Source organism: Ricinus communis, chromosome 7 (genome assembly GCF_019578655.1).
Source record: "Ricinus communis isolate WT05 ecotype wild-type chromosome 7, ASM1957865v1, whole genome shotgun sequence".
Taxonomy (NCBI): Eukaryota; Viridiplantae; Streptophyta; class Magnoliopsida; order Malpighiales; family Euphorbiaceae; genus Ricinus; species Ricinus communis.
In genome coordinates this window covers 6,274,503-6,299,277 of record NC_063262.1, presented here as the reverse complement: position 1 = coordinate 6,299,277, position 24,775 = coordinate 6,274,503, and the positions used below count along the sequence as shown (strand labels likewise).

The 24,775-nt window shown below is 27.0% G+C and overlaps 2 protein-coding genes across 8 annotated transcripts; one reads left to right on the top strand and one right to left on the bottom strand.

The window, feature by feature from the left end:
* Positions 1-2,575: 2,575 nt before the first annotated feature.
* Positions 2,576-5,302, bottom strand: LOC8284910 (homeobox-leucine zipper protein ATHB-6). Its single transcript, XM_048376857.1, has 3 exons — positions 4,524-5,302; positions 3,855-4,228; positions 2,576-3,657 (listed from the first exon to the last, which is right to left on the bottom strand). Exons 1-3 carry the CDS (start codon positions 4,582-4,584, stop codon positions 3,157-3,159), a joined length of 936 nt encoding a protein of 311 aa, XP_048232814.1. The 5' UTR covers positions 4,585-5,302; the 3' UTR covers positions 2,576-3,156.
* Positions 5,303-10,280: 4,978 nt separating this feature from the next.
* Positions 10,281-13,065, top strand: LOC125370517. Of its 7 annotated transcripts, none has more exons than XM_048376336.1 (4): positions 10,281-10,627; positions 10,783-11,006; positions 11,866-11,948; positions 12,478-13,065. In XM_048376336.1, exons 1-4 carry the CDS (start codon positions 10,363-10,365, stop codon positions 12,515-12,517), a joined length of 612 nt encoding a protein of 203 aa, XP_048232293.1. In that variant the 5' UTR covers positions 10,281-10,362; the 3' UTR covers positions 12,518-13,065. The 7 variants fall into 7 exon arrangements, 6 of the variants coding, with proteins under 6 accessions (XP_048232293.1, XP_048232294.1, XP_048232298.1 ...); XM_048376337.1 differs by having other exon boundaries at positions 10,283-10,627; positions 12,790-13,065; XR_007216552.1 differs by lacking the exon at positions 11,866-11,948 and having other exon boundaries at positions 10,286-10,627; positions 12,478-12,610; positions 12,790-13,065.
* The last annotated feature ends 11,710 nt before the right edge of the window (positions 13,066-24,775 follow it).

Here is a 24,775-nt window from a genome sequence, read left to right as displayed (position 1 = left end):
AAATTTAGTATATAAATAAAAATATAAAATTATAATAGATAAAAATTTATAATAATTTGTATTTTTTATTTTTAAAACTGCAGATTACTATATAATTTTTTTTAAATTGCAATGTAAATGTTTTTATTTGAATCAGAAAAATTATAAATAATTGATAAATTTGTTAATATTCAGATTATTATAACATACATTAATAGTCAAATTAAAAATATTTTTATCAAAAATAGTTAAATGTAATGATATTAATTACAAATTTTAAATTATTTTGAATTTTACACAATTCAAAATAATTTATAAAAATTGAACCGGAAGAATATTAGATTAGTGATTGAAATGGAAGTACAGAATTCGGTGGGTATGGATTTACCCTTTCTGAACAAAAGGAGATTGGTCATTACATAGCCACGTAATGTTTTTATGTAAAGAGAAAGAGAGAGAAGAGAGAAGAGAGATTATTTTTTGCACAGAAGTATGTGATGATACAAAAAGCTGCGGCTAGCAGACATTAAACATTACACAAACATGTTTACGTATAAATTTTGGCCACCCAATCATATTGCTCATCTTTTTATGACCCCTTTAATCTTCTCTTGTCTTTTTCTTTACTGGCCACTTTCCCTTGGTTAACTTATGCTCAATGCTAGTTGGAGCGTGACGGAGCTGAGTCCGGTCCAAATTAATTACAGCTATGCCATTTTTTTTTTTTTTACTTTAATTTAATTTAATTAATTAATTAATTTAGTCTTATTTTGACCGTGCATGTACGATAATTATTGTTATTTTGATTATAAAAAATTAAATTTATAGATACGATTTAATAAATTTTTTAATATTTAACAAATTAACTATTACTATAATTGATATTACTATTTTTTAGAATTACTTTTTTTATATAAATTAAAAGATTAATTTATTAGTGAATATAATATTTTAAAATATAATTTTTTATAATTAGAATCATTATTTAATTAGAAAACTAATCTATTAGTTAATATACTATTAAAATATAATTAATATGCTATTCTTTAAATTAACTATTATCTAATTAGAAGACTAATTTGTTATTAATATATTATTTCTTATGATTATAAAAGTGTTTAATTAGAAATATAATTTATTAATCAATAAATTAATAGAAAAATTATAAAATTATATATAAATTTGAATTCCATGTGACAAAATTAGTACACATGTCAAAATAAGAATTTTATGTGTCAAAAATTTAGCACATATGTTAATTAAAATTTAGATCTCAAAAATTAATACATATATACTCTTTATGTTTGGTTGGAACCCATTAAAAAGTTTATTTCATCTAAGAAAAATATATGAAAGAGAAAGTAATATGAAAATAATAAAGTTAAAAGAAGATATTTTAATATTATGAAATATATTGGCAAACTAACGTGAAATTTATTTAGAAACTTTATCTATTTTTATAGAATTTAGTCTAATTATAACCGATTCTATACAAATTTAAATATGTTTGATTTCATTTAAAGTACGTAAATTTTAGATTTATAAATGAATTCCATAAATTTTAACTAAACACAATATTAAAAAAAATATTTCTAAAACATAACTTTAATTCTAGCAACATCACCAATATTTTTTTCTTCCAAAAGTGACAAAAATATAGGGAACCAAAAGAAAGCTCTTTTGTAATTATCCTCCCAAGTATGCATTTCCCAATTTTTCTTAAAAAGAAAATTTCGATGGAACGGTCCAATGTAAAGTTCATATTTTTTTATGTAAAATTATTATTGTTATTATTATTCCCTTAAGTTTTGATTATAATTACACTTCCATCCCCTATTTAGAAATCAAGTGAAATTATGTTTGAAGTTTTAGAGCATCTCTAACAATACTTTTATATGTTTCTATTAAATTATAAATAACTAACTCTTTATTTTAATCTAATTAATTTTTTATTAATAAAATAAAAATAGAGAGAAATAAATAATGAGAAAAAATGTAATTTTTGAAAAAAAAATAAAAAAAATTATACAATATACTTAAGAGCAATTTAAAGGGTACTTTCTCCCTCCTTAAATTTAAAGAGAGAAAATACAACTTTAAAATTATTTTAGAAAAGTAGGATGAATTATATTATCTTGAAAGCTTAATTTTTGCATATCTTTTCTATAATAGAGAAAAAATATGATTTAAATGCTTGTTGGGATATTTTTTCTCTCGAATTTTTTCTCTCTAGATTATATTTTAATCTTTGAATTTTATAAAATACAAATATATTACTTCTTGAAAAGTAGACACAAAAACAGTAAACATACGAGGGACTGCAATGTTGTTTTATTTAAAATCCCAAGTATGTGATTTATTTTAAAAGTCAAAAGTAATTAGAGTATATAATTTATAAAATAAAATAGAAAAGAATATAATTAAGGCCAAGAGTCGAAAAGGAAATATTAATTTCAGTTTATTTTTTCGTCTATACAGTTTGGTTCTACCTCATTGCTAATTAACTTTCTTGAAAGCAAGAAAAGAAGTTGCCCATAAATTTATGTTAATAGAAAGAAGAGAAAGACAGAGAAAATGCATAGATAAAAGAGAAAAGGAGAAAAGAAGGTAGGCTTATGATTATTTCTCCATTACAGGAATTCTTCCTCCATGGATTCAAAGATGATTTTTCTCTTTCTCTTCCATAACTACTTTTTTACAGGGGAGAGGGAAAGAAAGCTCCAATTACGATCTAATCATTCCCGCACGGCTCATTAGAGGAAAAGAAAAGAAAGATATCTCTACGCATTTATCATCGTCACCTTTCCCCTACACGTGCTCTCTCTCTCTCTTTCCCTCTTTCTCTCTCTTACATTATTTTCTAGCTCCAAGTCCCCCTTTTTTCTGGGTTCTTTTGCCATTTTTTTGTCCATTGATCTCACCCTTTCTTTTCCTTTTATTCTTGTTTCTTGTTCATGGACCCATTTCTCCAATTTTTTCAATGGAGACCAAAGTTTAGAGCTTTTTAATTACATAGATATAATATATACTATACTTCCATTAATTTTACAAAACTCTTGGAACTAACTCTCTCTCTCTTCTTTTGTTTCCTTTTTTCTTTCAAGATACCACCCCCACTTCTCCACTATTTGATTGCCTCTTATTACTGCGCCCTTGTTTCTTTTGTGTTTTCCTTGTCTAATTCCATTGATCAGGGCAGTACCATTGGAGGGTAGGAGCTTGGTCATCAGAAAAGAAATTACATGCCTCTTCACTGCTAAAGAAATTGTGTTCTTCCATCTTCACGAACTGGGTCTGATTATAAGCTTTTGATGATGTGAACTGGAAGCAGTCTAAGGATGATGAAGATGCAGGTGGAGGAGACATAATTAACTGGTGGTTTTGGAGTATCCCAGATGATGAAATTGGACTGTTATCTTCATTTAAGATCGCGCTCGAGTCACTATCTGATGACCCATCTTTGAAGTCTGGGAAAAAAGTTGCCACCTCTGCTACTCCATTGTTGTTATTGAAGCTATCATAGTTCAAGTCTTCTTTTGTTTCTGCCGCTGCCAGAGAATCAACTAGTGGTGGCTTTTTGGTTGCTTTGTCATCAGATTCCGGCAAGATTATCTCTTCTTTAACAGAAACATTGCTTTCTGTATTCTCATCGTTGAGCTTTGCCTTCAGTTCTCTTATCTGCAGATCAAGAAGCATTACGATCTTGAAAAGATTAGTTCTTTTGCTTTTGTAAGGAAGCAAAATAGGTTATAGTAATATTACTGGAGTCGTGTAAAGTGAGATTTCGAGTTTAAAACCAGTTACAGCTGAATTGACCAAATAAAAAAATAAGGATGAAAAAAGTAAATATCATCATTGATTGCATAAACACTTGCCTCTTTGAGTAAAGCTTCATTGTCATGCTGGAGGGAATCGTAATTGACCTTAAGAGATTCATAATTGGCTTTAAGAACACCATAATCTCTTTCCAATTGCTTGGTTTTCCACCGTGCACGGCGGTTTTGAAACCAGACGGCAACTTGTCTAGGTTGCAAACCAAGTTCTTGGGCTAGTTTCACTTTTCTTTCGGGTTCCAGCTTGTTTTCAACTTCAAAGTTCTTCTCCAAGGCCTTGACTTGATCTACACTCAGTCGCCTTTTTTTCTCCGCGACATGGCCTGATTCTTCTATACAGGCTTCCTCATCTAAACCATCCAACATGGACTGAAATTCCCTCCCATAATGGTTGCTGTTTCTCGGACTATGTTCATCTAAAAGAAACACACAATTAAGAAAGAAGAAAAGAAAAGTTAGTGGATGAATCAAGCTTTATACCTAAAGAGAATAAAGTGAAAGTCAAGTATAATTGATAAATACATGACCAAGTCTTGAAAAGGAATAAACAGTTGAGAGTTATTATGCAATTACATATATCACAAAAAATAAAAAAGAAGAACAGGAAGAACAAGAAGACAGTATAAATATCACATGGGCATGTCTGAATTATTTATGACATGGAGCATTAAAAGGAAAGGAAAAATTAGTGATGGGTTTGTTTGTAATAACCTGTAGATGGACAGATGGACATCAAAGCACCAAGAGAATCAGAGCTGCCAAGTCTCTTCATGGTTCTGAAAGAAAGAAACAACTCTATAAAGATACAGAGATCAGGTCTTTCTTCTTCTTCTTCTTTTTTTGTTTGTTAATATTTGAGTGTGTAAATTTGTGGATTTCAGTGAGCAAGAGAGAGAGAGAGAGAGAGATAGAGAGAGAGAGATGTCTTTTAGAAGCTCAATATTGAGAGTGTTTTTGCTTTTGGTTTTTTTTTTTTTGGTTTTTTCAAGGTACAAGATTTTCACTTGTAAGGAGAATTCTTAAGTATGCTGTTGCTGCTAGACCAACTTGTACAGTAGTGCTGTATAAAACTGTACAACAACCACTGCTGCTGCTCTCTATTTTCCCTCCCATCATCTTTCTTCTTCTTTTTCAATACTTGTCCTACTACCACTTCACCCTCTAAACCCATCCAAAAGAAATCAAGTAAAAGAAACCAAAAACATAAACCAAAACCAAATTAAGCAACCCAAAAGAGAAGTTAAGTTAAAAGTATCAAGAAAAGGAAACCCTCACTCTTCTCTTCACTATCTCTCTCTCTACATCATTACTTAATCAAGTTCATGCTAACAAGCTAAAAAGAACTTTGAATTTTTGTATTGTACCCAAAGTCTATGACTGTTCATCTACAAAGAAAATAAGAGAGAGAGAGAGAGAGATAGAGAGATAGAGAGACAGAGAGACAGAGAGAGAGAGAAGTGAAGTAGCAGTTCACAACCCAGCTGGCCTGAAACAATTTCTCTCTTTAAATAAACCAAAGTTGGGTTGATGGGCAACATTCATATGAGTTAAATTCTTACTTGGGTTAGGTAACTCAAAACAATTGTTTACCGGTTATAGCCGGTAAACCTAAATTTTGCATTTGGATTGAATTTTGGGTTCATTTCATTTGGAGCTTTCTTTTTTTTTTTTTAAAGAAAAAATGGTGACAGATATTTTTAGTTTTTTATTTTGAGTAGGACAGAGATGAACGTTGTGGTGCAATGGGGCTGTACGGCTCGGCTTTTTTCTATAACGGCTTAGCTTTTTTAAGCTGATGGAGATCTGTTTTGGCGTCAGCGGATTCTACGCCGTGTCACTACGGCCTGGTCGGTGCGATTAATCGGATGAGTTCATCAAAGGTGTTTTTTTTCTCAATAAAAGATCAAATGTTAATATTACGACAAATACATCTAAAGGTAAAAATTACAATTAGTAGCGGTCTGGAGTCGGTGGCCGATAATTAATAACTGATGGCTGATAAATTAATTTATTTAATAAAATTTTATTATAATTATTAATATATTAAATGATCATTTAATATATAATATATTTTTAAATTTATATTATATTTAATGATACAAATTAATAAAAATAATTTCTAACAATAAAAAGATATTATGATTAATTTTTTAATTCAATTCTATTTATTATTGAAAATATTTATAAAAATTATTTAAATATAAAAATTTAGATTGAAACTCTACTAATAAAAATTCTAATTTCAAATACTATAATTATAAATATTATAATTATTTAATTATTAAAAATAATTTTAAAATAACTATTTATTATAAAATATAAAAAATTAATTATATGATATCAATTTAAAATAAGTTATTATTAATAAGTTTTAATAAAGATAATCGTTACAAATAAATAAAAGAAATCAAATAAGCTATCAATTAATAAAAAGAAAACTCTAAAAATAGAGCTGATACAATCAACAGTTGATTGAAACTAAATCATCTATCAACTGCTATTTTTTAAGTCTTTACTAAACGCTTTAATATAGCTATTTAGTGAGAAACAACTATAAGCTATATTAAACCTCTAAACTAAATTCTTTGAATATGTATAAATTTTTCTATAAATTTTTTTCTTAATATTATAACAATTTTATTTTATAATTTAAAAGCATGCTCTATATGATGATTATTTTATATTACTTTTATTGATAAAAATGATTGTTTGGATATTAAATTTAATTTTTATTAGTCTTATAAAAAGATCATTTTGAGCTTACCAATTTTTTATGCGCAACAAAGCCATTAGTGCCGTAAACAAACTGAGCCGAGCTGAGCTTTAACGAGTTCAAATTATGTTCAGTTTAATTTGGTTAAAGCTCGAGCTCAACTCGTTTTAAAATTTTTAAACTCATGAGTAGTTTGAGCTCAATTGTAAATAATTTATTATTATGTTAAATGAGTTAAGTTCAAGTTCGGCTTGTTAAATAGTCAAATAATAAAAAAAGATTGAATTTGAGCTCAAATTTATTAAATATTTTTAATATTATTATTATTATCATTATAATAACAAAATAATTATCATAGTTATTATTATTATATATAAATATACATGTATATTATATAGGCAATATAAATAAAATATATTTATAATGTATAAATATATATAATATATATAATTTTATAATAAAAAATAAAAATAATTTAAATTCAAGTTTGAATCATTAAATAAGCTTATAGATAAGCTAATAAATAAGCCTATTTATAACCATATTGCGAGCTTTCTAAATAAATCGAGCTCGAGCTCGAGCTCAAGAGGAGGCTCGCGAGTATGCTTGTGAGCCAATAAACGAACTAAATTCATTCCAGCTCAAGTTACTCAATAAAGTTATCGAGCTCGAATAACTTGACGAATAATTTTGAACAAATTTTTTATTTATTTAAATTCCATGTAGGTCACGAGATGTTTGATTCTTATATATTCCTAAAAATCGCCTAAGTTTTATTGTCACTTTTAATATTTTATATTTTGGATTTTTTACTTTCAAATCTTTTCTATACATTAGGTGCTTCTGAGAAAAGAAACTGTAAACTCTCAGTTTTCAAATCCCATAGGGAAAACTTGTAATTTGCTATTACAAAAGGGACATATTTGGATTTTCTGTCTACATCAGATATGGAGTAAATATTTAATTATTGTAATTTCTTTAATCACATCAATCATTTAATATATTGGTCGATGTTTTAACAGGAATAATTTATATAAATTCATTTTTAATTATAAAAAGTAAAAAATATGTATATCAGAACTCAAAAAACTACAAAAAATTTATGAAATAAGTATATGTCAAAATAAAATTTCTTATATAATGTATTCTTGATTTGAAACTCAGTTATTAATTTAATAAATTTTGATATAGATTTAATTAGTCTTTCATATTTTTTAGATGTGGAATGAGAGTTTAAATAGGGAGAAACTTTCTCACTAGATAGTGAGATTTATATGAAAGAAAGAAAGTTGTCCCTGTTATAATAATTGAATTGGAAATAATATTAGGCCTCATAAGACTACTTCTAATCTTAAACTTGAGCTTAACTGGGCTCTTCTTTTAACCCTATATGATAATGGATCAATTCTGTGAATTACATTATGCATTCTTCTAAGCTATTATCCAATTATTCCATTTATAAAGTCACAATTTATTATATATAAATTATAATTAAAATAACTTATCAACTACGAAAAACACCTTTCTAAAATTTTAAATAAACAAATAATTAAATTCATATAACACTAAGGATTAATTAACATGACAATATAGATAATGTAATGAAAAATAATATTAGTTGCATAATTTAATATCAAATTCAATAGTAATAATAATATTTATTAAAAATTAATCATTTTTAATAATATAAATAATTATAATAAATAATATATATATATATATATATATATAAAATAAAGCAGAAATAAAGAAAAGTTAAATAGCTTACCACCTAAGGAAAACATTCCTGTAGAAAATTAAATAAGTCAATAAATTCTAAATTTATATAATATTAACAACTAATTATCATGACAAAATAGATATTTATAATTATAAAAATATCTTAACATAGTTTAATCTCAAATCCTATTAAAGTAGTAATACTTATCTAAAATTCTTTATTTATATTAAATTTATTAGAAATTAGTAATTTCAAAAATATAAATAATTATAATAAATAATAATAGTAATATAATATAATATCAAACTATAGAAAATAGTCATATTCCTCTAAACTCTTTATTTATATTAAATTTATTACGTTTATAATCTTCCAAGAGTATAGCAGTATTTTTGGTTACTCGACTAGCAGTAATAAGAGAATTATTAATTTCAACTTTTCACTTTTTTTTGTTAGTTCTTAATTGAAATACTCATTTAATTAAAAGATTTATCAAAAAGATTATAAAATTATGTTATTATTTATTTTATATAATGAAATTCACAAGTTCATAAATTTAAAATTTAATCATAAAAAAATTACCCTTATAAAACACCGATATCATAGCTAGTTTTATTATAGATGTACATATGAGAGAGCTCCCCTCTCCTCTTTTCTCTTTTATTTTTTTATTAAAATTTCAGTTTTTATCTACCGCCGGTATTTTTTTATTAATTAGTTTTAATAAATAAATAAAATATTTTTTTTTATAATCCTCCATTATAAAAGTGTTAGATTATGATTCTCTATTATATAGGTGTTGAATTTTTATTTTATAAAAATGATGAAAAGAAAAAAGAGATTTAATTCAACATCCAAACAATCAGATTTATAAAAGAATATTTATAAAGTCTACATGTGGCTTAGTACAATCAAGTAGAGCATTCTTTCCGCAAAATTACAATCTATTGATTTATTACATGGTTAATAATTATTAAAGATTAATTATATATATTTTTAATATTTAATATATATTTTTATTTTTTATATTAAAATTATATCAAAGATATATTTATTAATTTTTTTATATATAATATCTATATTTTTTATAAAAAAAAATGAGAATGCTTTAAAATAGTTTGAATAGCAAAAACTACTAACTTAATAAATATGGAAATAAAATAGGATGGAGAACTTTAACCACTCACTCGATAGATACTTGACCGACACACATATATATAAAAGAAAAAGCAACTTCTAATTATAAATATGGATACCCGAAACACATGTTATATTTTGACAACGTTGTTTTTATTCCACAGGATGAGAGATTCTAAACATTTGTACATATCAACAACAGTTTTAACCGCATGCAAAACATGGTAATTTAGGATCAGATGCCAAATTATTCAACAAAAGTTAGGGGGTTTATTATTATTATAGTACTAGTTTGGATTTGTAACACCCGTACCTAAGAAACTATAATAATAATAATGATAATAATAAATAAATTAAGGTGTAAAATTAAAATAACAAATTGTATTTTAAAAACTCTTGATGAAATATAACAGAACATTGTCGAGTCTTAAATTTAATTTTTTTTTTAATATTGGAGTAAAATAAACAAATTTATTAATCTATATTTAATTAGTTTGGTTGAATAGCAAATTAGATAAGTGATTTATATAAATGGTAATATATTTTAAAATATCATAATTGGAGGCTATAAAAATATTTTCTTGAAGAATATATTTGGAGAAAGGACAATTTTAATTAGCAAGATGGTATTGGATTTAATAGGAAATAGTAAATAATTTGATTAATTAAGTTTATTTAGTGTTAGAATTAAATTGAAATTTATATTTGAAATAAAGGCTAAAAGTATAATTGAATTAGTATGTGATCAAAATAGAAATTATCATCTTTGGTATTTTTATAAATAAGTGTATCGATGGGGGTATTTTAGTAATTTTTTCATTAAAGATAAAAGTAAATAAGTAACTTTGCATTTTCCGTCATTTTAATTTGGCCCAAAAGTAGTGGTTAAGGATTTAAATGAAATAACTGATATAAGCTTAAGGTCTAAACAGAAATCAACCAAGATCAAATATATTAAAAAGATAAAGGGAGAACTAAATATGGATATGGTTCGAAAAAAGAAGAAAAGAAAAGAAAGAAAGAAGAAGGAGGAGGAGAGAGAGAGAGAGTGCTTGGAGCTGCCTTTGATGGTAGGTAGAGGAGGAAGCTTCTGTGGTGCGTTGAAGCTGGCCGTAGAAGCAGTTGACATCGACGAGCATGGCAGTAGCACCGGCGGCAGTGAACAATGGCGTCAAGTAGCAGAAAATGGAAGAAACAACAACAGCTCTTTGATGTCATTCATGGCGTTTTCGGCAACAGTGACAGGTGATTCCAGTGGCAATTAACTTGCCTGAGAGTGGGCTTCCATTTGAGGGCACTAGCAGTGCTGAAGGTGGTCGAAGAAAGGAAATTCGATGAGGTGAATAATGTAGGGGTAGTTTGGTTTTTCAAAATTTTCAGCCAATGCTATTGTGTTTCAGATGATCAAAGGACATATTTAGGATTTACACATCACAAGCTTTCTGTCAACACCGATTTTGATTCGATTAGACTTTGTTGGAAAATCAATGGTTGGAAACTGTCCGTGATATTTCTGGATGACCGGGGGGCTGGATCAAAAAATCAGATGTTGGATTCTTTCTCTGTGCATTATTTCAAGTCTTTAGATGCGCTCGGATCGTCGGTCGAACTCCAGCGGCCGGAGGTGAGTCGATTGATTTATCAAGTGTTGAGGTAATTCTTTAGCCTGTTGATTCTAGAAAGGTTAATTAAAAATTTTATTGGTATTACTTAGAAAAAAATGATGATTTAATGTATACAGATAAGTATTTTTGGAAATTACAATATAAGTCATTAAATTGAGTAAATTTAGCAATGTGATAATTTATTAAAGACTATTATTAGTTGCCTTATAAATATTAATGAGATAAAGCTAGTTAATTAGAATAAATAATTTAGTGGACCATAAATCGACAACCAAAAAGCCTAAAATTAAATTTAATTATGTTACTAGTAGATAATGGATATACTAACAGAAGAATAATATATTTAATTAGAATAAATAAAGGTAGTAAAAATTTATATTTAAGTGATTAGAGAAAATAGGTGAAATTAATAGTAGCTATGTGATAATAATATTGTTGGCCTGAAATAGTTAGTAGTTTATTTTGATGTCTAAATTGTGAGGTAGATTAATTATTATTTTATATTCAAGGTTAATTATAATGGCCAGTAAATAAATATTAATATTGGAAAAGAATAAAATTTATTTTTGAGGTCTCGGATGAAATTTTTATGGATTATGTTGTGTGAATTTTTTCTACAGATTTTGGACCTGTTTTTATCAGAGGAATTAGTCCATTTTATAGGGGAGGTGCTGTCGAATTTTCGGTAGAATTTACTAAATAGGATAGATAGAGAATTGATATAATTATGCTAAAATAAGTTTAGTAATTTAAAAGATAGAATTAGATTTTTAGATATTCGGTAGTAAACGTTGGTTAAATGTTATTAGAAATATATTTAAAATTAATTCTAAAGTATGCTTGTGCATGAAATTCTAGGATTTGTGCGCTCGAATAATAGTCCAGAAAAAATTAGCAGAGAACCTTAGTGAAGGTATAGTTGATCGAGTCCTGCATGCCAGGTGAGTGGATAAACTTATAACATTATAGTTTTCTTTAATATATATATATATTATAATATTATATATGTAATTATATGCACATATTTTATATAATAAATGCTTTATCTTATAAAATTTTCTTTAAATAAGGAAAAGTCGAGTAGAAAAATGAGAAATATTTTTTGTAGCACCTGAGAACGGATAATGGTATTTTAAATTCTTATTATTATTATCAAAGGATTATTGTTGTGATTGACATAAATATACACACTCATTTATGTAGCCTATATGATCACACCTTGGATGTCGGGAGTTAATTTTTAATTTTATTTTAAATTTTAATTTAATATATAATTATTAAATATATAATTATTAAATTAAATTATATAATTATTACATCAATGGAACTTTGGGGAGTGCTGTCGGTAAATATACTATCTTTGGGACAACGCTCGATATATATATACTTTTGAGGCGTATATTGGGTGGTTACTTTTTGGAATATTGTCTACATGTATATGACAGGGATTTTGTGCTTTGGTGCTGCCAGGTTAAACATCCGTTGCGCCAAAGCTGCCAAGGATCAATAGGAGATATTTATTAGTGTGCACAACTTTTTGCTATACTTTTAATTATTGATACTATTATGGTTGTTCTTATTATTACCATTACTAATATTACTGGTAAGGATAATAAGTAGTTAGTTTTACGATTTCGTCCTCTGACGGTTCAATTAGCTATGTTCACATTTTCTTTTAATTATTGAGCTTGATGTATAACTGCTTGTCTATTTCTTCTTGTTATTTGTTTGTTTTCTCACTGAGTTTTACTTATTTTTATTTTTCTTACGAGTGTTATACAGGATGTTAAGAGTTATACCAGAATAGAAGTAGTAGCAGTTAGAGCTTTGAGTTGCTAGACTATACGATTCGAGAAAGTGATGATAGAAGATTGGATAGTTAAGTCCATTTTGGTCAGGGAAGTTACACGATGTTTTTATATAACTTGTTAACTTTTCAGTTGCTTTAATAATCTTACCTTACCTTAGCTAGACTCCTATTGTTGACTTTAATTTTGAACAAATTATCATTCTTCTCTTATGATTCATGTGATTAATAAAAAAATTAATAAACAGCGACTCATGAGACTATTAGTAGTATTTACCTTATGCTATAATCCATAATTAAGACTGCTAAATAGTAATTAACTTGTGCTATTTCCATCTCTTTCTCATGCAAAACACTATAGTTTTGACGATATTCCTGTTCCTATGGAGGACCATCTAATGATTAACTAATCTTTTTCTTGATTCAGATTTTAAGGAATTAATAGCGCCATTACTTCCATGAGATTATTGTTCTCATTAATTAGTATATGCACAACGTGTTCAAGAGCTATATATTACCAATTCCAATTTAATACACTATGATAACATTTTTACTTAGGTTCCAATAAATATGCATCATTTTACTTCATCAATTATCTCTTCCTCTTTCTTCTTCTTTTATTTTTTGTTCTTTTTCAGAGCAGAGGTTTACTAAGTATTATGCACCATGCATCTTGTCTTTTCTTTTTGTGAATATGTATTTAAGATTAATCTAAATAATTAAAAACGTGTTGAGTAGGGCCCTTACATGTAATAAACACTATTTTAAAAATTTTAAACCAATTGTATATCTATAGTTCGAATTTGAAATTTTAGTTAAATTAAAAAAAATTCTTAACATCTTATGTAAACATTCTTAAGTATCATGCAACTTATTTTTCAATTCAGCCAAATGTAAAATATAAACCTATAAATATTGATATTATTTTAATTTTAATAAATTTATTAACATAATTAAATACTAAATTAGTCAATTATATAGAGTACTTAATCATTGATCAATTAAATATATTATTTTTATCTATTCTTAGAATTTAATTAGTGATATTTAATAATTAAAAGATCCAATTATAAACATTTGACTCGTATAAATAATTAAAAATTATATATAAATTATTGACAATCTATATTAGTAAAAGAACATATAAAATAAATAAATTATTTAAAATAATATTAATTAATATTCTATAATTAAAAAAATTAGTGCCCCAACGATACTATAACAAAACTCATAACTATAATTTAACATGTGTAATTTATTTAAGAATTAGATGCATTCCACTGCAAATGGCTAAGTGATCATGTCCTAAATTCTAACTTAGATAAATCAACGAGGACATAACTGGCTAAGCAAATGAGCTAAATATGTAATATATTCATCCATTTTGATAGTTTACTTTCAAATCTATATAAAAATTAAGAAATTTAATTTTTAAGTTAATGCTATTAATTACTTACTATTTTCTTTTTAAAGTACTTTTCTTGAAATTTAATTTTTTTACTAGATGAGATACACTCAATTATACACTTTGTGATAATATTTATACTAATTAATAAAAGATGTTCTTATACTTAGCTATTGAACTAACAATTTAAAGAAAATGAAATATAAGAGTATTATCAAAATGGGAGGGATGAGGAAGTAATTAGTATTTACCCATCTACTTTATATTAAGGCCAACAAAGGGGCAAAACTAAGTTGGTAAGAAGAAGAAAGTACAAGCAAGCAGGCAAGAAAGGCCATAGAAGCAGAAGCAAACAAGATGGTGGTGGTGCCACATTCTTCACCTCATTAAATTTCTTTCCTTTGCATTTTCTTTTCCAAGGAATTGAAGCAATAATTAGAAGATATTGCCTTGGTTTCTTCTCCTTTTCTATGAAATGCTTTGTCTCCACTCTTTTTGCTAAGTTGACAACAAACAAGAACGCACATAACATGCATCATTGCATAATCTTCTTTTTTTCTTTTCCTTCTTCTTTTCTCTATTTTTATGATCATATTAACAAAAGTGGAACATTCTTTGTTGCCAGGAAAAATTTTCAATTCTGTTGCAATAGATGCACATAATCAAAATAATGGCCTTGTACTAGTATTGTAGTTAAATGAAGCCAAATAAACTAGAACTAACTAGGCCCCAGGACAGAATATATGTGTCTGTAAGAGAATAAAATTGAATACCCATTTCCAAACACAAACTGATAGATCAAACCAGTGAATGAATAATTGCATATTCCAATTAACATCAATCAATTGTGCCAAAAGTTGATTCTCATGATTTCCCATTTGTAATTTATCAACAATAGTGAATTTTAATATATACTAGAAGATAAAACCAATAGCTCAAGGACTGAACGTCTATACTTTCGAGTGTCTATACTTTCGAGTGCACATTTCGTAAATAGAGGAGATGGGAATCCAAAGCTTGATATTTACTTCTCCAGTGCCAATATTAGGAGTTTGAGTACATTATATACCAAACATTTATAGATGAGACAGACCCAGCTGGTGTCTTAATTCTTGTGGTGATCAAGAACCCAAATAAAGTGTGAGCACTTACAGCACAAGTTCCTGTAATGTCAATTTCAAATAACCTAATCTTGTTTTTCCAATGGTGTACATACTTGGATAAGCAAAATTTCCCAAGCTGTGATGAGCAGGTGCAAGTGGGATTGTAGCTGTATTATGGTCATCAAAATTCAAAATTCAGGCTACAATTGGGTACTGCCACTACTGCAATATATACAACTTTAGGACCCACATTTCTCTTTTTCTTTTTAATTTGACAACAACACGTGTGAGTTGGGTCTTTTAATTACATGGTTCTCAAAATCTCTAAATATGAACATAGCCAACCCCACATAAAAGGCAATTGGTGAGTTGTGTGCATGTGAGATTTCTTTTGTAGTTGTCCTCAAAAAAATGTCGAATTTGTGAACTGCCATTGCATCCAAGATACATAAGAGAACGCTTTGTCCTTCGAAAACTATTATGTGATCAAGACGGTCCACAAAAGATGAACGTTCAATCTAAGGCTTCGTGAATCATACCTACTCCTTTCTTTTTGTTTCATATATATCCAAGGCTGAAATCATTACCAGTAATAATACCACCTTCTTCTCCTTGACGCATGAAATCTTAAATCTCTATCTTTACATCTCTTACAAACTGTGTCTGAAAGATACTTTACTCTCGTTTTGCATGCTTTTTAGACTTATATATTAAAACCAAAAGAAGAAAAGAAAAGAAATTGCATCACGAAGGTCTTTGTTTTCCCCAGCTTGGCGGATCGCATCCCTGCGCAAAGGCATTCTTTATGCGCCAATTACTGGGCAAGGCCGAGGAACCGCCATCTCTTTTCATTTTGTTTGGGCGACGGGTTCCTATACAAGTCTGGAAGGAACCAATGGCGTTCGTTTAAACAATACACAAGGAAAGGATTACATTGCTATATATACATAAAGTTTCGTCTAGGATACTATCTTGGGAATACCTATTCAATTCGGATTTGGTGTTTTTTTTTTTTTTTTTTTAACTTATTTAAATTCGTTCAAAAACCAAGCTTGATCTTGTTCTTAAGCTAACTCTGGAAAGATAAATGCCGGACTCTATATATTTATGAATTTTTAAGTTCATTATAAATAATATGTTTATCTATAATGATAATAAAGACACAAAATTAAGTAATATCTTCTTATCTTTTATCTTTAAAAATAAAATGACTAAAAAATCATTATATTTTATTTTCAGTAGTATCAAGTTTTCTTAAAGAACTATTTTATCACTTTGAACTTATTAATTTTTGTATTTTTTGTCAATTAGTAAAATAAGTAAAAAAATAAAAAAATTAATATACTTAATAATTCGAATTTGATTTAGATTTGACCTTTTTTTTAATATGTTTAAGTTTATTGAATTCGAGTTGATCTGAATTACTAATATAATTTTATCAAGCTAAATCTAACAAATACAATCGATTCTGATTGAATTTCACTCTTAAACAGACTAAAAAAAACTTAGTTGATGAACATAAATTTAATTTGATATTTCAACTTATAATCAATAATCAAAATAGAGTAATTTTTTTTTTTCACTTTCAGTACGATTTATCCCTCATGTCTAACAAAATATAAAATAGGAGAGCAAATGTGGCTCCTGACTGGCTCTCTGGAGCCCATTTACTTTGGTTTGTAACCTAATTTTGGGTGGGGGATCAACCCACCAAGACCCTCCATAATGTGTTATTGGCTGATGTGACATTCTCTTCTAATTATTAATGAAATCCGAATCATTCTTATTGTTTATCTTTTTATCAAAAAACACCTTGTGATATATGGCAATTAATTCCAGTGTCAGAAAACCTATTTGGATATTTGGCTCAGTAATAAACTTCTCATGTCTCTTAATTAAGGTAAGAAAGAGAGGCTCTTTCACTTGATTGCTGGGCTTAGAACTGTACTTTTCTCAATCCTCTAACTATCACCTAAAAGTATAGTGGTTTAAGTGGCTTACAAATATGTATATATTATCATATCATATCATTCAATATATCTTTAGAAAAAAAAAAAGAGTTGAAATTGAAAGACAAAAACGACTGAATGTGTTTGATACACGTCACAAGCCGAAGATAATTTTATTCTTTTTATAAATTTAGTATTTAATTTTTTTAATTTTTTAATTTATTGAACCTGCTAAAAATATTTGACATAATGTCTCTAACTGATTTTATAAGTTTAAGTGTTTCCGTAACTTGTTTTGAACAATTAATTGACTTAAATATTTTCTTTAAAATAATCTGAAATTCTGTTTCTTTTTGTTTTTTTTTCTTTTTTCTATCTATTTTTAGAATTTATACAATTTTTTTATTTCTTAAAAGATAAAAATAAAAAGCTTTTTTCATTTATCAAAATAAAAAATAAACACTACTTTTTATTCTTTTATTTTTTTGCATTCACTTAAAAAAGTAAAATATATATATTGCTATCCCTCAAAAAATAAAAAAAATTAATCCAAAATCTTTATTTCTTTTACTTTTAAGAAATTAGAAAGAAGGAAAAAAAGACGAAAGAATAAATAAAAAAAATTTATAAGTAATGAAAAGTAGGGATATTTAAGTCATTTTTGTATAAAACAAGTTAAATTATTACTTTAATCTATAAAATCTGTAAGAGATACTATAATATATGTAAATTAGCAGATTCAGACACTTAATTGAAAAAAATAATTTAAATATTAAAATAGATAAATTAAAAAATTAAGACAATAAATTTATAATTAAGCTACAAAAATATTTAATCTTTCTATATTATCTTAATTCTCTTGTGGGATCTAAAGCTCTTCATATTTAGCTGTACTATATAAATATGTGTCTATATAGGGTATGGCAAAGACCTTCACTTAAAAAGGGGGAAGAGGATGATTGAGCATGGGACATATTTATTGGTGTCGCTGACTTGCTCAAACCTTTCCCAACAGAGCAATTTTTTGCATTCATCAACTCATCATTTTTGTATGGATAATATTGATAAAGCACGTCAGGTACTTGTTTTTGGTCATCATAGCTTATTTGAAAGAACCCTTATAATATTTCCTATAAATATATATAATATAAAAAAATCTATGCATACATATGATCTTTATATATGAGTATACGAGCATGGCACATGTAAATGACCATATCTTCTGGTCTCTAGTTGAACAATATATACACCTGAATTGGCTATTATATGTGTGCAAGTGCAGGATTCATTCCATAACGAAATGGGTCAAATGCTAATAACTTTCCTCTCACATGCATGCATCCAATATTAATGCAAGGATGTTGTTTTGGTATGTGCAAGGTGCAATACCTTTCCTTTTCTTTCTGCCTAAACTGCTTAACACATTTTTAATCTGTAATGTTAGTTGACATAAAATCCTTTTACTGATGAAATAATCCAGGAGAGATTGCAAGTTTAAGCAAGCTAAACAAAAGCCAAGAGGCCAGCCGCGGACCTGAAAATTCTAGCTAAGGGAACAAATTCTAGTTAGAGAGGCAATCTAGTATTTTAGTTTGAATTTGGGGTTGGCTAAAATGGAACAAACAACAAAATATTTATATATATATAATCAAAATTTTCTTTAGTCTTTCATCAATTTTTCTTTTTCTCATTTCTGGGGGGGCGACGATTCCGCCTCTGCAAGAGGCTAACCCCAGATAACCAATTTTATGCTTTGAATTGCAAGATTAAAAGAAAAACCCTCTTTTGAAAAATAATAGTATACATTCATATGATGTTAATTTAGTGATACACAGTAGATTTGAAGGCGTTGAATAGATAATTTAACTGCTTGCAGCATTCCAGCCCAATTAGTAACTCACTGCATGAAAGAAGGAAAAAAGAAAAAGAAAAACAAAGATATACATAATCACACATGGCGTAGCAAAGAAACAAAAAAAAAAAAAAACAAATCTTATATGCCTGAGCAAAGTGGATCAAGCATTATAATATCCAAACACCATATACTTCATCGTTCATGAATATCAAGGCCCTTGCCACACGCCACAATTGAAGTCTTGTCGACTTGGACCAACATACTCAATACTTCATTTCTTTTTCCTTTCTTTTGGAATAGAAAATTTAAAACTGAATATTTCGCCACCGCTCTTCTTAATCTAAAATTACACCACAAAATAAGCCAAGTTTATATTCTTCCAAGCTGCCCAATGAAATCTGGCATGCAATAGTGAGTTAAAGATATCAAAATTATTATTTTTCATTATATTTTAATTTCAGATTGAGTGATTATTTAACAATTTACAGAATTCAAACCCACACAGGCCCTATTAACTTAATAATGAATATAAAATTTAGCTTATTAGGTGACCCAAAAGTCAATCTCAATCTAAAGTGGCTAATAACAATTCACTTTCAATTGCAGAAATCAAAGTTAAAAGGCGATTTTTATTGAGAGGCAAAAAAAAAGAAAAAAAAAGAGAGAGATAACGGCAAACCTTAGACCCATTTTCTGCAATTTAAGAAGTGGAAAATATAAATGATCTAATTTTTTTGTAGAAAAGAAAAAAAAAAAAGAACAGAAATTCAGACAAGCCATAGTCACTTTCTTTTAGCATTTGCATGCAAATACCTTGGAGTCAATTTTAACATTAGACCAAAGTATAAGCATGTCGGGAATCAAAAACTTTAATGCCCATCAACACTAAAAATGACTTTAAAAGTTGTTGTCCTCAAGGCAGAGCCAGCTATATAATGGACCCACAAGATATACACATTAATCTTTTCACTATGACCACAAAAAGCTTGAGAGATAGTTTTAAAAGAACAAAAATCTAAAGATTTAGGACACATAATTTAGGTAATGTGGCAAAATCTTGATGGAAAGGAAATATGTAAATTTGTGGATAGAAATAATTAAATAAGGCCATGAATGCAAAAAACTTATGTACTTAATCTAATTATAGATACACAAATAGACTATAGAGACACCCAAACATTTTTCAGTTAACTATACATTGAACTTACATATGTATATCAATCTCCAAAGCAAGAACCCAAAAGAAAGAAATGAAAGTATAATAAAGAGGACAGGGATCACATGGCATTTCATTAAGAGAGGACTATATAGTTTCCAGAATAAGGGAATGGAAAGGTAACTGTGAGTATGATGTTTCAAAAGTGACAGAAAACCAACACATGAAATTTTGTTTTCATGAACTTATTCTTATAATAAAATATGTATATACTTTACAGAGGTGGAAAGAGAGAGTTCTTTTTCTTTTCTTTTCTTTTCTTTTTTATATATTTTTTTTCCTTTTCTCTTATTTGTTAATGGATCGGATAGCTCTCTTTTGGAGGTGTATGGTGAAGAAAGTGCATATAGAATCTATTGCATATGAGTTGGGTTGGATTGGGTGTGTGCAAAATTAAAAAAGAGAAAGAAAGAAACAAAATTTAAAAAGTTGTAAAAATTGGGAAAAGAGATTTGGTTAGGTGAGAGAAGTGTTTTGGAGTGTGTTACGTAGACCCCTTAATGGAAGGCAGCTTTTCTTTTTCTCTATTTTGTGAGTGCTGTCTAAAGCCTAATTTGAAAAGTATGAGAAAGTAGAATCTTGCCAAAAGACTATGTTTTCTTCTTTTCTTTTTTCTTTCTTCCCCTCCTCTTCATCTCTTTTCTAATCTAATTATTTCAAGTTATATATATATATATATATACAATTTCATACCTTCTCACTAAACTTTAATCATGGAGAATGTTTTGTTTGGACAGCTTTGAGGAGTTATTATGAGCCAAATTTTCAAGCATGGACATGATAATTTTTATAATTAATTGAAATAGACATAGTTATTTAGCAAACAAGCTCTATGGGCAGTTCATTCTCAAATGTTTGAAATTCATTTTATATTTTTTGTTATCTAGATTTGGTGGATACTTACAATTAATTGAAAAATTATTTTTTTTATTATTTAGATTTGGTGGATACCCATGACTAATTGAAAAGTGATATATTTGTAAAGTAATTTATATTTTAATATAAAATGATTGACACATACTTCACTATTTTAAAACTAATAAATATGTATCAATCATTTATCGGTTTGATGTACAGCTGAGAACATACATCAAGCCTTATATAAAAGTTTTCCTAATAATATAATCAATCATTAGTCATTTGAAATTTTCTACTGGAATTGGTATTCCATTGGCCTGTCTTTGTTTTCTTTTTCATTTGATTTTCAGAAAGCAGGAGTGAAGAACTAAAGAGAAACTTTAGCACCAAATAAAATATAAGTGCAATTTGATTGATAGTAGAATATATAGTTTCATGTCTAAATTTTACTAATTTAATATCTGACACTCTTCAATTATTATTTAATCTATAACATTTCTCAACTTCTAATTTTAACTACTTTTATATCTCAATTTTTTTAACTTCTTTCTCATCTATATATATTTTATGTTTTTATTCATTTATATGGTGAAAAATTAAAAAGAAAAAGAAATTGCGAAAATATAAAAATAGAAGGTTAAAGGTGAAAAATGTCAAAAAAACAAAAGGTGAGAGGTGTCAAAAGTTAAATTAGCATAAACGGTGTTCCATTTTTGTCAATGAAAATAAGCATGCCCCATTGGCTTCCTGGCAAAAGCTTTTGGATTATCACTGATTGAACTAATTAGACCTAAATTTGATAGGATGTGGATAGTAACACTCACTGATGATATTCACACAGAATTGCCATGCAAATGTTCAAATTTAGACATATTCCTCTACTGGCAGTTACTTTATCTAAACCCAAATGACAACATAGTCAATCCTCTAATCAATTACAACAATGGGGAAGCTTGACTGCTTATTTCTCAAATTTCAAACACATGCTAAATGGGTCTGCTGCTTGTATGTATAGCCTTACAAAAGAAAGACTTAAGTCTGAGCCACTAGTGTGTCTCCTCCTTCCTTTTCCTTTCTTTTGTTCTTCTTGTTTCTGTTTTTGTTCTTCTGTTGCTCACCTGCTTCACTATCTTTAACATTTTCTACAAAATCTTCTGATGGAAATGATGGGTTCTCAGCTGCTCCATCTGCTTCAATTTCTTTTTTTCAAATTTCTACTTCTAGATCTTCTCTTTCAAATTTTTCTTTTGCATTCTTCAGACGTTATCGAGATTTATCTATTAATAAGTTAAATACGTATGTCAAATTGGAAAAAAAAAATAACAAATGGTTATTATTGGTTTGTATTATTGATAGTAATTTAGAGCTTTGAGGATATTCTTAAGTAATATTCTATCATTTATTTGTTAAAATATCTAAAAATGATTACGAACAAAAGAAGAAAGAAAGTGAAGACACTTTAGTCATTTGGCAGCTCTTATGATGTGGCAAATAATATATTCATCCATTTAAACAAATTTGAAGTGAAATAATACTTATTTGATATATTTTATCCAATTCAAATACTTAATTGAATTAAAAAAATTAAAATATCAATCAGAAAGTTAAGCACCAGACTTACAATTACTTATATACATAGATAAAAAATTTAAATATAAATAATTATGATAGTTATATACTTTTTATGTATCAATCATTATATTAAATAAAAATATTTATCACATTATGTATTTATTATTGTATTATATTAAGTAATTTTATATTACCAAATAATATACTCAAAAAAAATATAATGTAATCTTGATTTTATTATATCTGGTTAGGTGAAAGATTTGTGTGGAAGAGGGTTACCACATTAACGACAAATCATCTTATTGGACCTCATAATGAATCATGAAAATTAAGTAAACACTTAAACTCAAATATGCAATACACAATGTGTAAAGAAACACTTTGTTAATCTAAGTTAAGAAAATATTAACTGAGAACTCTGAAAGTTAGCATTTTTTTCTTTTTTTTTATGAATTCTTCTTTAATATCTCATTCTTCTTTTTTTTTTTCTTTTCTTTTTTGTTTTGGGTAGCTAACAAACTAAGAAGATGAACTTGGAATGTGAAGAAAATAAAAGAGATTTTAAACAATTTAAAAGAGTTGCTGCAACATATTTCAAATGTCAATGATTCTATAAAAAATTCTTTATAGATAAATGGGACCCTGATGCTCATTATTTAGGTTGAATGCAATGAGCATTAACTTATGCTTTTCACACTTGTACAGACACAAACTGAGATGACTACAATTACTGCATCATATTGAATCTTCTCTTAGTCATCATTTATATATACACACACACGAGTTCTGAATTCTGGTGCCTGCTTTTAGTGATCTCACATTATGACAGGAGGAGTATGATACATATTCATTTATTATATTCTTGATGTGAATTATTAGTAGTAGAAAGTTACATGTTGATGTTGGTTAACTTGTCGTGCATGTAACACAATTTTAATACTTTCTTCCCTTCCCCTCTCTTTCCTTTTTTACCTCAAAGTTTGACACCAAAAGATTTTGCATTATGCATTCCGCAAGTCCCAAGTACACATCCTATGATTGTTTTAATCCCATGAGCCAATTGAATGAGAATCCTCAATTTAACATTATTATTTACATCTTCTATTGTAACTTCAACAGCCATATTCATCTTTTACCATGTTATTATAATTCCTCGTTTAACATCTAAAAATTATATTTTTTATTTTATAATTTTATATTAAAAAAATTATTATATCAAAATTTTCGTTAAACAATCATTGCTTAGGTTTGATCTTATAAGTTCTGCCATTTTTTTATATAACACATAAATTATTGCTTATAGTTATTTATTATACTAGAAATTTATTGTCTTTTAATAAAACTAATTATTATCTCTTTTATTTAAAGTCACGATAGTTAAAAAAACTAAATCAATAAAAGAAAATTTCAACTTAATCATTAAATTTTTTTACTTGCTCTTATTTTTAGTATACTTTAGTTTTAATAAAACTTAAATATTTTAGAAGTACTTATGTTGAGCGAAATATTAAGAATTTATATAATTTAATTTTAAATTATTAAAAAATAAAATAAATATTATTTTTATTATTAATTTCGTTAAATTAGAATTATAATTTTGATAAGATATTTAAGAATCAAAATATATATTTTGTATAAATTTATTATTTTAATTGTATTGACTTTCAAAATGCAAGAAGATTTTAGTGTAATAAACAAGATATAAATAAAAAAATTATATATTACACTAAAAATCAAGAGGCAAATAGTATACAGCCAAACATATTTAACGATTTTTTAATGAAAGAACTTTTTAGTATAAAATTATAAAATAAAAGAATGAAAAATATAGTCTTTAAATATTAAGAAGTAGCTAATATAATATGATAAGATACATGTGCAAATAATAGTTAAAAAGAAATAAAATTTCACCATTTATCTATTCTTTTGATAATAATTACAAAAATACTCCTATTTTTTTTACTTTTTTCAAAATTACCCCTGTTGTTTTCAGAAATACCATT